At 32.3% G+C, this 15,399-nt stretch overlaps 1 protein-coding gene across 5 annotated transcripts in view; it reads left to right on the top strand.

The window, feature by feature from the left end:
* The window catches only part of snu (ABC-type transporter snustorr), a 226,544-nt gene that overhangs the window by 190,023 nt on the left and 21,122 nt on the right, over nucleotides 1-15,399 (top strand). For all 5 annotated transcript variants that reach the window (XM_085954808.1, XM_085954809.1, XM_085954807.1 and 2 more), the window contains exons 5-6: nucleotides 9,571-9,689; nucleotides 10,914-11,109. In XM_085954808.1, the coding sequence (XP_085810934.1) occupies nucleotides 9,571-9,689; nucleotides 10,914-11,109 (315 nt within the window). The remainder of the gene's footprint in view (nucleotides 1-9,570; nucleotides 9,690-10,913; nucleotides 11,110-15,399) is intronic.

Genomic DNA, 15,399 nt, shown 5'->3' on the forward strand with positions numbered 1-15,399 from the left:
GTGCACTCGATTCTTTTGATCCGCCATTTTTAAATGATAATATGACAGGTCAAAATTCAAATCCGGAATCTCGTTAAGTATCTCTTTTAAAACGCTACGAGAATAAAAATATTTGACAACATTTATTATATTATGTCGATTACTTTTCGCTTAATTGGGGATAAGAATAACAGTTCGTAAAATAACAATGTTCAGTACCGACTACCAACCTACAGAAACAAATCATTTTCTTTCGGCACCATTAATTGAATGATTATTTGAAACAAATAATTGATTAAGCTCGGTGCGCATATTCGGTGTAATCTAATCGTCATTAAAGCATTAAATATTTATAGTAAACTTATGTTATTTGTTGTTTAACTTGCTGCAGCTTCACCACAATACAATATTTTAATAGAATACCTGCTACCTGTACTATACAAAACAGAGAGTCGTAGTCAAACTATCATTCATAATATACTTACAACAGAATAATTCTATTCTGTATGAATAATAATCTTATAACTACATAGGTACTCTTATTTTGTCGTGTCTATGCGAGAGATGTTCCTAAGCTTTGTCAGTCTACGCCTTGATCACTTTCAACCATCATCAATGATAGAGCTCATTGGCGATTTTCTTTGACGCAAATGCTGATTCGTCAGAAAAATTAAAAATGGTCCTCAAAACGGTTCAAACCTGTTATAAAACTATTAAATTATATCAAAACGTGTATTTCTCACATTTTTTTAATAACATTAATTTAAATTTTACAGAACAAACGCTCAACTAAAATTCACAACTTTAAAATCAGTGTAATTCTGTGAGAGTAGACGGATTATACTTTGCTAAGAGATAAAACATTAAGAATAGGAATACTATAATTATGTACACCTACATCTTTTATAGTAGATTTCGTGAACGTGGACGATTGTTGTTTTTTTTATCGTAAGGGGCTTAAAATCAGTCAGTGCGTCGCACAGTAGGAGAAAAGCCCAAAAACGTGGCCAAAACCCCAGAAATGAATTTTCGAAATGGGGATACTTGAGTAGTCAGTCAGGTAGAGGACTAATGACTGCATTTCATTGTGAAAGGGGAAGCGTTTTGACCGTATACCTTCGTCGCTGCGTCAGTTGGAAGTTAGCCTTCGTGGAGAGTGTACGCGTCGCGTGCTAAACAGACGAAAATAACGGTGACTTTGAAAACCCATAAATTTCAAGTGAAGTGTTCAATTTCAATTCTGCCACATTAATACGACTTCTGGAGGGTATGTAGAAAATATTTTTACATTGGTTGAGTCTAAACTTAATGTATAAATTATTGAAATGTAGTATAAATTTCTGCATAAATAAAATTGAATAATTTTGAAAACTTATATTTTCAACTATTCGAAAAGTTATATATTTTGTCACATTTTGCAAAGCTCATAGTCTAGGCCTTTAGTTGATTGTATAACCTTGCGAAATTTACAAAAGTTACCTGCGGAATAGGTGCGTCTTGTGCTTGATAGGCCATTTTGTTTAAAATAATTTAGCTTTTGAATGCGTAATCAGTGACTTTCAAAACCCGCATATACCAATTTTTGTCATGATCTGACACTTTTTTAACATCCATATCCGCCATTTTGGATTGGCCATTTTGTTTACGATAATTTGGCTTTTGGATTCGTAATCAGCGACCTTCAAAGCCTCTGTATGCCAATTTTTATTCAAATCAGAGGTCATTTCAGGTTTTGGCCACGATTTTGGGCTTTTCTCCTACTGTGCGTCGTGCCTATTTACTAGACGCAGTAAGCGCATAACGCCACATTCGCGATTTACGGTAATTTCGGAGGGTCTAGGACGATTTGGCACCGCGAACTGGCCTCCGCCGATTGGCCTCCGGTTATTGGCCGCCGGTACAATCGGACACCGACCCAATTGGCCTCCGGGACGATCGGACGCCGGTACAATCGGGCGCCGGCCCAATTTGACACCGGCCCAACTGGCCGCCGGGAGATTGGACGCCGCACCGCTGAATAAAATGCGCAAAGGAAAAGACCTACGTAACGACTTCGTAGAGAAAGTAGACACGACACTTTAATAAATGCTTCTATCTACTTAGTGGTTGTACCTAATACATTTTGCGCTTAATATATTTTTATTATGATAGATAATAATTATAATTCATGCTTTATGCTGTTTATAAAAGAAAAGAATTCTTTTCTCGCCAGAACTTGAAGATGTGCATAATTAAGTAATTTTTGTGTATACATACCTATTCATATTAAAAACAACAAATATTAATAATGAATTAATTAGTTAAAATATTGTCTTTCGACGTTTTCTCGAACTTTATATGTGTACCTATATCACCCGTAAATAATTATTTTGAAGATTATGAAATTACAAACAATATAAGTAGGTAAACTACTTGAAAGGTATATACATATTACATTAGATATTATGTTGACAAAGCGAATTTGTAACTTTATTGGAAGTTTTAGTCATTTTTATTTAAGTATAGTATATATATGATGTTTATAAAAATAATGGAATTCTTTCCTCGTCTTTTAAAGATGTGCACAATTAAATTTACGTATTTTTATTTATATTTACGAATCTGTAGGTGTCCCTATAAAGGGGATAATTAAGTATATGTTATGCGAAACTCAAAGCGAGGAAAAACACCAAATAAAAACAGTAACCAAAATATATGTATTCGTATATGGTATTTTTTTTAAGTTTATTAAATGTATATGATTTAAAATACAACCATAAAACACTAAAGCTATTGTTATTTATTTCGTCGTGTGTTTTTTATTTTTTGCCTGTTTCTAGTTTATTAGTTAAATTGAGCCAGTTTGAATGAAAATAATATTCTTTCAGACTTTTCTTAAATTAAAACAATACATTTTAAAGTGTGTTTTAGGGTAAATAAAAATATCTTTAAATATTTAAGAAAATATTCTGCTGTAAATATTTCAGTAGGTTGATGGATAAATATGTAAAGTAACCTTATAGTAATTAATAATATTCACTATTTGCTAAGTCATATTTTTATATTAATACTTACATATGAATTTCTTTAACGGTATTAACTCACAGTAAAGCCTTAATAAAAAGACAGTACCTATATTAAATAATAAAATAAAATAAAACACAATATTATGCAGTGCTAAGCAAAATTGATAAATAAAACGACAATTATATTAATACATTTATTTTCAATGACAACCTATTTTACACAATACATTTTAATAATATAAAAACAAAATGCAGTTCATAAATACACATCGTATGGGTATTATATAATCCTACTTATGATATTTAAATAACATAATATACGTACATATTCATCTCAAAAAACCTCATAACAAAATAACATACGAAAACTACACAAAATATTTATTACTTTCCATAAAAATAAAGGAATAAATGGAGGAACCTAATAATACAATATTAGGTACCTTCCTACCTATCTACCTAAAACTTGTAATGTAAATACACTTTTAATATATTCTACCTAACCGAATATTTTACTACTTTTCTTAATAACCTCTCAAAAATTCAACATACCTATATATTTGAATGTAAGTAAACTAAACGAATAAATTTTAATGGATTGAAGTTTTGTACTTTTCCATTTGAGTCGTTTTTTGCGATCCGAGTTTCGCCTTTCGGCACCTTAGGGCACTATGTGCATTTACCAAAAGGTAAATACACACTGTCGATGAATACAGTTAATAATTCTAACTTATATAATAAAGTAATACAATAAATTAGGTGAAACTTTATCACCTACCATTAAGTTCACAATAAAAATATAACAAACAAATTATGAATAGTTGAAGTGTTTGTAAAAACAACCCTACCTTCTCACTAATAATACATTCGATATGAGTATTAATCATCAAAACATAATAATAGATCATTAGTAAATGTAATCAATAAAAATACTTACTACACTCAAGAGGTGTAAAATTGTCAATTCTGGGAACATAGCAACGTATTGGGAATTTAACGGAGGTTACTAATGAGATACCTATATCAATGATATCAATCTTGTGAAACAAATATTCGATATTATTCTTACATGCTACTTTTTTCCACTTCACTTCAAATACTTCAACTAATCATAATTTATTTGTTAATTTTTTATTATTATTTATTGTGATCATTGACTTAATAGGTAGGTGATAAAGTTTTAACCTACTTTATTGTATGAATTTGTTATATAAGTTAAAATTGACTGCATTCGTTGTCAGTGTGTGTGTCACACTCTAACTTACCATGCCCGCGTTCGCTCATAATCTGCCCTTCCATTGCGAATATGGTATTTGTCAGAAAGAAAGTCAGGCAAAAATGACAGATTAAAAATAAAAATATTTATCCAACAATGATGACAACTTGGTGAAATTTATCGGCAGTCATTCAAATATAAACAGCTGCTTATTATTTTACCTCAAATATAATCGCTAAAAACGGAAAACCGCTTAGTTAGTGATAGGGAATATAATAATATGAAAGAAGCGTTGCTAAAATGCTTCCACGATCTCCTTGAAATTTTGAAAACAAGGAAAAAATTATTGAACGAATAAAAGATTAGCATTCGGCTAGAAACACAGTGAAAATAGAATCTCAAGAACTCAATTATAATCTTTAAACTTTTTCAATAGCATTCTTATAAACTGTTTTTCATTTTTTTTTCATGAATCTCGGTATGTCAGACAGTCGAACAATTATAATAGGGAAATTTTGGCCCACGTACGTAAAAAGGTTTGCCAACCCTGATCGAAATAATACTATTAGACCTATTTTTTCTCAAAAAAAGGGGTTTTCAAACTGTGTTCACTCGTATAATTCTGTTTAATATAATATTTCTTTTATTAATTATGTTAACTATAAATTCATGGTGGAAATGAATTCTATTATTGATTTAATTTAATAAAACGCAATTTTTATCGTACTGACTAGACTAGCCTCTGGGTGGACGAAACCGGTTGCAGTTAAAAAAGGTTCATGTGATTGGGTCATCAATATATTTAATAATATGTTTACTGTTCAATTCTACTTATTAAGTCATAATTTGTGTTATACTAATTATTTAATTTATAACTACGTGCTGCAATATAATCAGTCAATGTCGATTTAATGATTTATTTTCTTTCAAACTCAATAATTACCCAGTATTATTAAATTTAACCTAACTAAAAAAATACGACATCCAACAGGATTCGCGCCCAGATGCGTGCTCTGGCCACTAAGCTATACGAGTCCTATCTACTTGTATCGAAGTGAGCTAATGCTTTTATAATTCTCTTTGAAGCACTTTCTAAATTGCGTTACTTATTGGCAATCGGCTTTTGTATTTTAAATCAAAGTAGGTATTGAATTATCGATTTCAGGATCACTCCAATGTTTTATTTTATATTTTGCTGATATTTTTGGACGAATTCACTGGACAGCCGGCTCTTAGACTGTTAGCCGATGAGTTAGACATTTTTCGAAATTCTTGTCCTTTTAAAAATATTTTTAACGCTATTATAATATTTTGTATAATTCTCATGACAAAGGCCAATCATTTTTTAACCCCTGATCGAGCTAATGAGGTAGTTAGATCAGATTATTTTTAAATATCTAGGGCTTTCCCACGTACCCAGGTATTTCCACAGATAAATTAAAAATAATTCCCTATTACAAACATCGGCTTCCTAGTGATTAATATAATAGGTATTATATATTTCGACGTAGTTACACAAAACAATACAACTCATAAAATATAAATCCATGCTTGGTGAAAATAATGTTTCACCAGTCAATATAATTTTTTTTCCTAGATTATTTATTTTCTTATTATCTTCCCAAGTCATGTCACCATTCTGTATCCACCATATATATAATGTGTGGATGGTTTTTAGTAGCCTTGGTCAGGTGACAGGTGGTGGTATTGACTTTTGTTGTCAAAGAGGATATAATATAATTATTAAGTTTACACTGCTACTTATTACTATTTTATTTTACTGTTTTTGTTATATTATACGTATTCATATTCCAACAGTGAATTTTCCATTTGTGAGATTTTCTTCAGAAATAAATATTTATCTTCTTCTTCTTATTGTGCCATCCCCTAGTGGAGGTCGGACACCATCAAGGCAATATTAGCTTTGTCGTCTGCTACCTGGAATAGTTCAGTGGAGATGCACTCGTACTAATCACGGAGGTTTTTAAGCCACGATATGCGGCGCCGTCCTCTGCTACGCTTACCATTGATCTTTCCTTGAATGATAAGTTGGGGAATACTGTACTTTTGTCCTCTCATAATGTAGCCGAGGTACTGTAGTTTCCTGGTTTTAATACTACGTAGAACTTATTGGTCCTTTCCCATTCGATTGAGAATTTCAACATTTGTCACTCTGTCAGTTCAAGAAATTTTGAGGATGCATCTATACAGCCACATCTCGAAAGCTTCAAGTCTCCGTAACATCTCTTGGTTTAGCGTCCATAATAATGTTTATAATAATGTATTAATGTTAGCCATACTATTTATCTTTCAACAAAAATATGTGTACACATTTTAAATTAAAGGTGAAATTTTTAACATATGAACATTTCGACTTAAATTAATATCTAGTACACTCTACTCCAGTTATTTTAAAAATAATGTAAAAAAATATACCACACTATGAAAAAATATTCATTTACCCATGCACCGTGCTGAATTTTTTGAGTCAACTTTTCTTGAAATTTATCTAATGTGAGTTAGCGCGTTTTTTATAAAAAACGTTTAGTAATAAAAATAGAATAAGCAATTTTAAGCCGAAGATACCTAACACCTATTTCAAACGATAGTCTATTGACAATAATATGCACCTACATACAAATTCGCTTTGTCAACATAATATATAATAATGTAGGTACAGAATACATGTAGGTACTGAAAACGGTATTATAGTTTGTTAATTATTATAGACTTATTTTATTTATTACGTAAACGCCTTGATTAATATAAATTGTACCTAATTATTAAAGATCGATTGACCAACACATTTCAAACAATAATATAATATATAATGTAATATGTAGATACCTTTCAAGTATTTTACCTACTTATATTGTTTGTAATTTCATAAACTTAAAAATACTTATTTACGGATGATGAATAAATATAAAGTTCAACTATAATAACATGAAATCGAGAAAACGCCGAAAAATATTATTTTCACTAACCAATTCATTATTAATATATATATTTTTTTAATATGAATAGGTAGGTATACACAATAAATTACTTACTTAATTATGCACATCTTCAAGTTCTGACGAGGAAAGAATTCTTCTCTTTTTATAAACAGCATAAAGCATAAGTAATAATTCGAGTGCTTAAAGTCAGACAACGTTATCTACAAAAAAGTGTTTTTTTTTTTTTTTTGAGATATTGTTATTTTACATTTACGGCTACATGATAGTCAAACAACGTTATGTTAATCTTTTTTAATTTCTTATTAAATCGTCAGTAAAGTTTAACGCTAACTACATAAGTTACCCTTGTTTTCATATATTTTTTAAACTATCCCTATAAATTTTTACATCATTATAAGCAGGATAAATGTACAATACACAATACATTATAAAATATTAACACTAGGTTTTAAATAAACATTTCCCTTGTTGAGTTACAAGAATCTAAAATAACGATTTTTGGCTCTCCTGTAAAGTTGCACTTTTGTAGATAGTGTTGTTTGACACTAAGCCCTCGAATTATTATCAATCATAAGCGAAAAATGTATAAGGTACAATCACTAAGTAGATAGAAGCATATTAAAGTGTCGTGTCTACTTTCTCTACCAAGTCGCTACGTAGGTCTTTTCCTTTGCGCATTTAATTCAGCCGTGCGGCGTCCAATCTCCCGGCGGCCAGTTGGGCCGGTGTCCAATTGGGTCGGCGCCCGATTGTACCGGCGTCCGATCGTCCCGGAGGCCAATTGGGTCGGTGTCCGATTGTACCGGCGGCCAATAACCGGAGGCCAATCGGCGGAGGCCAGTTCGCGGTGTCAAATCGTCCCATTCCCAATTTCGGACTATCTTCAATTAACAATATTATTATTATCTCTGGTTTTGGTTATTCCGGTTTGAATGCAATATATCACCCTCCAACCTGCGAAGTTCTCGATATACCCAAGTGGTTGCTTCTCGTATAATACCGTCATAAAGTACCTATCTACATAATATCTATTAGTACGGCCAATAGGTAATTATAAACTGGCGTCCAGAGGTCCAGGACGCTGTCGTATCAATAAAGTATTGCATTGTCGATATTTTCGAGCGCTTTTGTTAAAGTCTGTCTAATTTTGGGCACATATATTACCAACCATATACATAATATTATATCTATCGTATTAGTCATACAACTTCTGTTTATCAAATTCATCTGGTAGACATTTTATGTTGGTCCAGCTATATTAGGTAAAGCTTCAATTACATTGAGCTTCTTTAGGAGCTGTTTGTTGGCGAATTTATAATCTGCCTGTAAAATCGCCCAGTGTAATCATCGAACATGTTAGCTTGTTCTATGATTACACTGTGCGACTTTACAGGCAGATTATAAATTCGCCAACAAACAGCTCGTAAAGAAGCTCAATGTAATTGACGCTTAAGACACCATATTAAATTTTAATCGTATGCTCACATTTCCCGTTACAAATAAGAATAAAATTACTTATATTGAGACTTAGTTAATCCATAAAATGGACAAGAAGGTGGCCATTCGAAAAGTTAACTAATCAAAAAATACATCCAAAGCAATAATTTCATGATAACTAGACATTTATCTATCAACGGTGCGATATACCAAATTGGCCCAAATGCAGTGATATTCAACCCTTTTGTCGCACGATATTGACCATCTTAAACCCAATAACTCCCTTCAAAACAAATCCATAATAATAGTTAGGTAATTAGTTTATTTATTTTTTTGTTGTTGCTATAATCAAAACTTAACAAAATTGCGTCATATGTGACATTTCTAGCGCAAAGATCAAAGTGTATGATAAAAGTGAACGAAAACATAATTATATGTTCTTACAGCCAAACCCAGAAGTAACCCACTTCCCTTATTTGTATGTTCCCTACTCTGTGATATATAAAAAAGCTTAAATCGGTGATATGATATGTCACATATAGTTACAATACTAATGGTTAATAGTTGTTTTGACTCTGATTTAAGTAATAGTAGCATAGAGCAATGAATTTTAGGGATTTATAGCATGTAAATGTAAAATGAAGTTTCAATGCAACAACAGCGCGAATTACGCTTATTCCTGGAAGTAGTGATATTAGAAATGATGATAAGTGCTTAAGAGATGTAAAATATATTTATGGTTACAGATAATAAATGTTCAAGTTCAGTCAATTATAAAACATTTGTCACCCATTGCTTGGGTCCGCTTATTGTTGAACAAAAAAAATTAAGTACGTGGTCATTTTGTTCTTATTGCGCTTAGGTGTTTTTGCCTGGACAGAAAAACTATTTATAATATTGCGTGATTTGTTAAAATTTTATTTTAAAAACCGGTAAGCACTAAGTATAATTTATGTTTGTATTATTGTTTCAGATATGGCCTGCTAGGTGCTTCAGGATGTGGCAAAACGACACTCTTATCTTGTATAGTTGGCAGACGAAGGTTAAACAACGGAGAAATATGGGTTCTTGGAGGAAAACCAGGAACGAAAGGTTTGAAAATAAAACTATCTATCATAACAAATATTATAGTTTCTGACGCTTGTTGAAATCATTAGTAAATTACTGGGATTAAATGTACAAACTCAACGAATTCGACACTTGAATCACACGTCTTACAAAAGTGACTAAAGTACCGATGTAATGTAAAAATAATAAACCCCATTGTTTCACAATCCTTATTTGTATAGTGCAATACATACATACATAATTCATAATTATTCTCGGGTTAATTAATTAGTAATAGTCGTCATCATGATCCTCACAAGAGAGAGGCTGACAGGGCCTTAGCCTGGGGGCCCGGCATAGCTGGTCAACCAGAAAAATGAGATAAACACACAATGATCTAATATTAAAAAAATCTTTTAAAATATGCGATTATGCGATGTAATTTTTGATTATTGTATGTCGATACTTGACATTCCAATAATTTAAGTGGATGTATTAAAATACAAAAAAATCGCTAAAAATGCACTGAATGACTACCATACCTCGAACACCATTTGGAAAATGCTATTGTAGGGTGTCACATTGCCTTTAACATTAGTTATTGATATATCCTATCGGTATGTGGGCGCCAAAGATCCTAGCCTGGGGGCCCGCTTCATGATGTGGGGGCCATGGTCGTCATAGCCGGTTTGTTTAATGTAACGAGAAAAGGCTAATTATTAAGCTGAAACGAGTATACAAACTTATTATTTTTATAATTAATATAGTTTAAAAATTACAACTACTTCCATTAGGCATTCAAAAAAAATAAAGGATTGAGATACGTCTTACGATGTAGACTTACAAGTGCCATATACAAGATATATTTTTTGTAAATGGGCTTACACAGAGTGAAGGTTATATTATTACAATTGTTTTCGAGGTATAGTTCTTAATACACATAATATTATAATTTCTTTTATTTTGTTAACTGTCAATTCATGGTGGAACTGCATTGTATTGTTGTTTTTATTTAATAAAACGCAATTTTTTTGTAGTACTTATTCCACTTTTAATCAAAATATTAGGACCGGTTTCGTCCACCTCAGAGGGAGAGTTGAAAATGTCCCTCTGAGGCGGACGAAACCGGTCCTAATCTATTGATTAAAATTGGAATAATTTCTACAAAAAAATTGCGGTTTATTAAATATAAACAACAATATTATAATTGTTTATCTCAAATTTAATATTAGATATATTTTGTTATACTAATGCTGTGGATATCTCCAGGATCAGGCGTTCCTGGAAAGCGAGTCGGCTACATGCCTCAGGAGATCGCTCTCTTGGGAGAGTTCACCATCAAGGAGACCATGATGTACTTCGGCTGGATCTTCGGAATGGAGACCACGGAGATCGATGACCGTCTGCAGTTCCTGCTCAACTTCCTCGACCTTCCCAGCCAGAATAGGATGGTGAAGAACCTTAGGTGAGTGATTTTAGATATTTTCACCATAATTAGCAGCAGCTACGTCTCGGTCTACGTGAAGGTTCCCCTCAGGTTTCATCCGTTCTTAACAGTTCACACTTTTGTCAATATACTACGCTATAGAGATCTTAAAATATGAAATACATAGACATAGAGAGCCTAACTCCTTCAATAATATCGGAAAGAAATATTAATATAAATATCTTAAGATATATTCTATTGATATACATGCATATATATATTATGGAGATGGAGTGGACATTATTATGTGTTATCACTGTCATCTTCAATAATAATAAAGTGGAAAGAGATTGATACTTTTACTAGGTACCTATATAAATGGGTCTGTACTTTATTTTACTGAACTCGTATAAAAAACAGTTAGAATCTATGGTTAAAATTTAATTTTTATCGTGGGGGTCTCAAAAACAGTCAGTGCACCGAGTCTCCACGTCCCTAACCCCGCATTCGTGAAATAAACTGTCTGAGGTACGGATATTAATATAGAAAAAAAGAATATGTATTATTATAACCAACATAAAAAAGATACTGGCTACGCCTCGTGAACCATATAATATAATAGTTATTGTGTGTTCGCATAATTATATTTTTAAAATATTCATATCTGAGTATATTTTTTGTATAATTTTTACATATCGGTATCTATAACTATATTGTTTCGTAGGCATTCTGCAGATAAGAACTTCCTCAATGCTAATTTCCGGCAATGTTTTCAACCGACTCAACCACAGATCCATTATTTTGAATAATATTTTTTTTAATATAAAAAAAAATATTGCGCAATAATCTGAAATGATCCATTTGTGGTATCAGGTAACCGTAATAGAAATAAAAACTATATTGCAAATATTGCTGTGGCTTTGAAAGACTGACTGATCATTGATCATACTCGAAAGGAATTTTTATCCTAATAATAGAGTAGAGATTAACGTGTCTGGAAAATGATTTGAGTTACCCCATCTTTTCCCATCATGTACCTTCATGCCGTGTGATTTGTGCACGGCCGGCTACCATAGGCATGCCCCCCACAAGAGGAGCTGACAGGGCTCTAGCCTGGGGGCCCCATGTGATGCGACTATCTTATAAGTGAGATAAACACACATCACAAATTTGCTCTAATGGTAAAAAAGTCGCCTGAAAAATACAAAAAAATCGCTAAAAATACACTGAATACCCTCAATTTTACTTGGAATACCATTTGGAAAAACGTTGTCACACAGCGCTTAACCCTAGTGATAAGTAGGGGGGCCATGACTATAGGCGGTATAAACTCTCTGAATGAAAAAAAATTGAGTCACATATTCTTGTACAAATACAACGGTCTATTATAACATTAAAATTATCTTGAACCTGAGGTTTGGTCATATTTATTCATTAAATACCTTACTACAGACCATAATAAAAAATATTTGGTAGATATATTAATTTAAAGTAAATGCATTAGTATATTTTATTTTTTAACAATATATTTGAAAACATGAACATGAAATACTTCGGTTTCAGTAAACATACTCACCATTTGAGCCAAACATCATCGTTAAATATTATTTATATGTGGTGAATATCAAGCGCGAAACACGTGTAATAGATTATCATGAATTAGCACTAAGTGAACTTTGAATATCTTAAAAAGATTCAGCAATTAGATATTTTCAATCATATTTCACACAAGTGTGGTGTATCTAACACATTTTTTTTGTAATTATGCTCATATGTTATTATTTGTACTCGTTTAATCCTCAGTACATGTATTATCGAACGCATTGCTTGAATCAGTTACTTAAAAAGTGACTTATCAGTTATCAGCATTGAAATACGTAGCAACTTCTTACAGCATGGCGAATAAATAACAAACTATTACACAGTTTACTTTCGCGAAAATATTTCACAGAGTAGTAATATAATAACTGAGTGATCTTTAGCGGGTTTTCGCGCTCGTTTCGTAATCGGCGGCCCGCCAATAACAACAATAATTATTAAGCCAGTTTTAGCGAATAGAAAGTTTTTTTTTGAGCCCGCTGGTCCGAAGTTTGTGAGCCGCGATTATCAGGCTTGCATATTTACCAGATGTTGTAATTATCGGTATTACTTATTTCCGATTAACCGGTGTTTTTAAACAACCATAATTTTTATGATCAAAAAAAAGTTTTATATTAGAGAATGCGTTCAACTGTGGTCATATGTATCCATATTTATATTATATATTTATATATTATCTATTCTTTCATATGGCATACAATACTCCTCTAAATGTACCATTACGGCAGAGTGATATAGTTGTGGGTCTCGAGTTTGAATCATGTGTCTAGCAAATTCACGTGTGGTTTTTTCTAACGTGTGTTGGACCCCAGGCTCCTTATGTTATAACTTGTGACATGAAGTCACCCGACGACATGACGTAATTGTGACGTAACCTCAATACACGCATCGAGGCGAGCCGCCCAAGCACACGGCTCACCATATATATTATTATGTTGAAACACCTATTTGTGTATGGGGACAATGAATAACGCCAGTATTTGAGTAGCGTTAATTTCTCGAATGCTATTATCTCTCCGGTAGTACGTCACAATGATGTCATATGACGTCATGTCGACCGGGCGACTTCAACTCGCAAGTTACAACATAAGACCCCAGAGCGGACATAATAATATTATAAACTATTTCTTTTATTTAACGTTAAGCGTGTGACTAATATAAATTTGTCGTAAAAAAATAGAAACCTTTTTGTGAAGCGGCCAAGATTCACGTCGGAATTTATATGTTAGTAATTTATTAATTATTAAAATAGAGTTTAATGAGAATTCATGCATTATATCCAGATCTGAATTTACCGTAGGGATAAAGAGGCTATAGCACACAGATTAGAAATAGAAATGTAAAAGCCATCGTCATGAACAAAGGTTTTTAAGCAGAGTACTTTTAGTACAGTAAAACCCTAGTATAACAAAGCATACCGACGGCCCTCATCATTGCATGCACGTTACATTTACGTGACAGACCGTAACTGTTATACTACACCCAATAGGGTAAGACAGTTCCCATTAATTTTGTGTTCCCTGGGTTATATCTTAGGAAACCAAATGGTTAGAGCCCGGACTCATATAGTCTTCTTTTACGGTTACGACGACTTAAAATAATACACACATTGATAGACACAGATATTGTATTGGAAATGGTGATGTAGGTACATACCTACAATTTTATGTCATAACTCACATTTTGCATTTTTTGTCATTTTTTAGTTAAATATAAGTACATTAATCTATATAAAGAAAAATAGTAACTATGTGAAAATCGTTGAAAAAGTTGACTATTGGTGTCATAGCTCACATTTTTCAATGAATAGTGTGAGTTCTGTCATCAAGGCATTTCTAACCAATCAGAGAGCTCTATTTCTCCTAGTATACTGTGTGTATGTAGCCTTAGGAGATTATATATATATATATATATTTAAATAATGTAAATCGACTCACTTACTCATTAATATTCAAGGGAGTTCAATACTCTTCTTCAAATTACAAAGTCCTCTGGTGGTTTTTTGCGATTATCTCAAAACTCGATTTTTTGAATAGGTATGTTAGTTATGACTCTAGGCAACTCATTTATTGCAGTACTTATTCTATATAATTTTATAAAACTTAGACCGGTTTCATTCACTTAGTAGAACATTCGGGATACAATCAATAAAATTGATGTTATGTCTAAAGGACGAAACCGGTCGTGAAATAAGTACTATTATACACTATGTATTTAGCAAGAATTTACGGTTAAGATTGTTAAAATGATTTGTATAGGCTATTTAAATTGTCGTAAAAAAATTATGTTGAAAAAAATTCTATTGGAAAGTGGCTATAGATTATTCCTCTGCATACAGAGTCGATTAAAGCCTTAAAATCCAAATATTAACCGTCGTCAATTATTATGATGAATATATTTACAATTTAATGTCGTCTTTATATCATCGTTATGCATTTCCACATTACCGGTGACGAGCTTTAGAATGTCTAACCGGTTATTCGATAGTGTCGAAACCGTTAAATGCAATCCCTGCCGGGTACGAACGAAAGCGAATTTGAGGCCGAGGCGCGTGGCCATCGCATTCTTCGAGAGGACGGGTTACGCAACACCACCGAAACGTCGGCCGGTTTGATTGTGGGTGGTTAACTCATTCTTACGCGGAATATCATATGTAAGCGTATCATTACTGAAAGTTTAAATTCAATTTTGTATGTGGTCATACGGTTATATTACTTAATTGATAAAAAA

The sequence above is a fragment of the Rhyacophila brunnea genome, unplaced genomic scaffold, assembly GCF_057557595.1.
Source record: "Rhyacophila brunnea isolate RB1 unplaced genomic scaffold, BYU_Rbru_1.0 scaffold_4, whole genome shotgun sequence".
Lineage (NCBI taxonomy): Eukaryota > Metazoa > Arthropoda > Insecta > Trichoptera > Rhyacophilidae > Rhyacophila > Rhyacophila brunnea.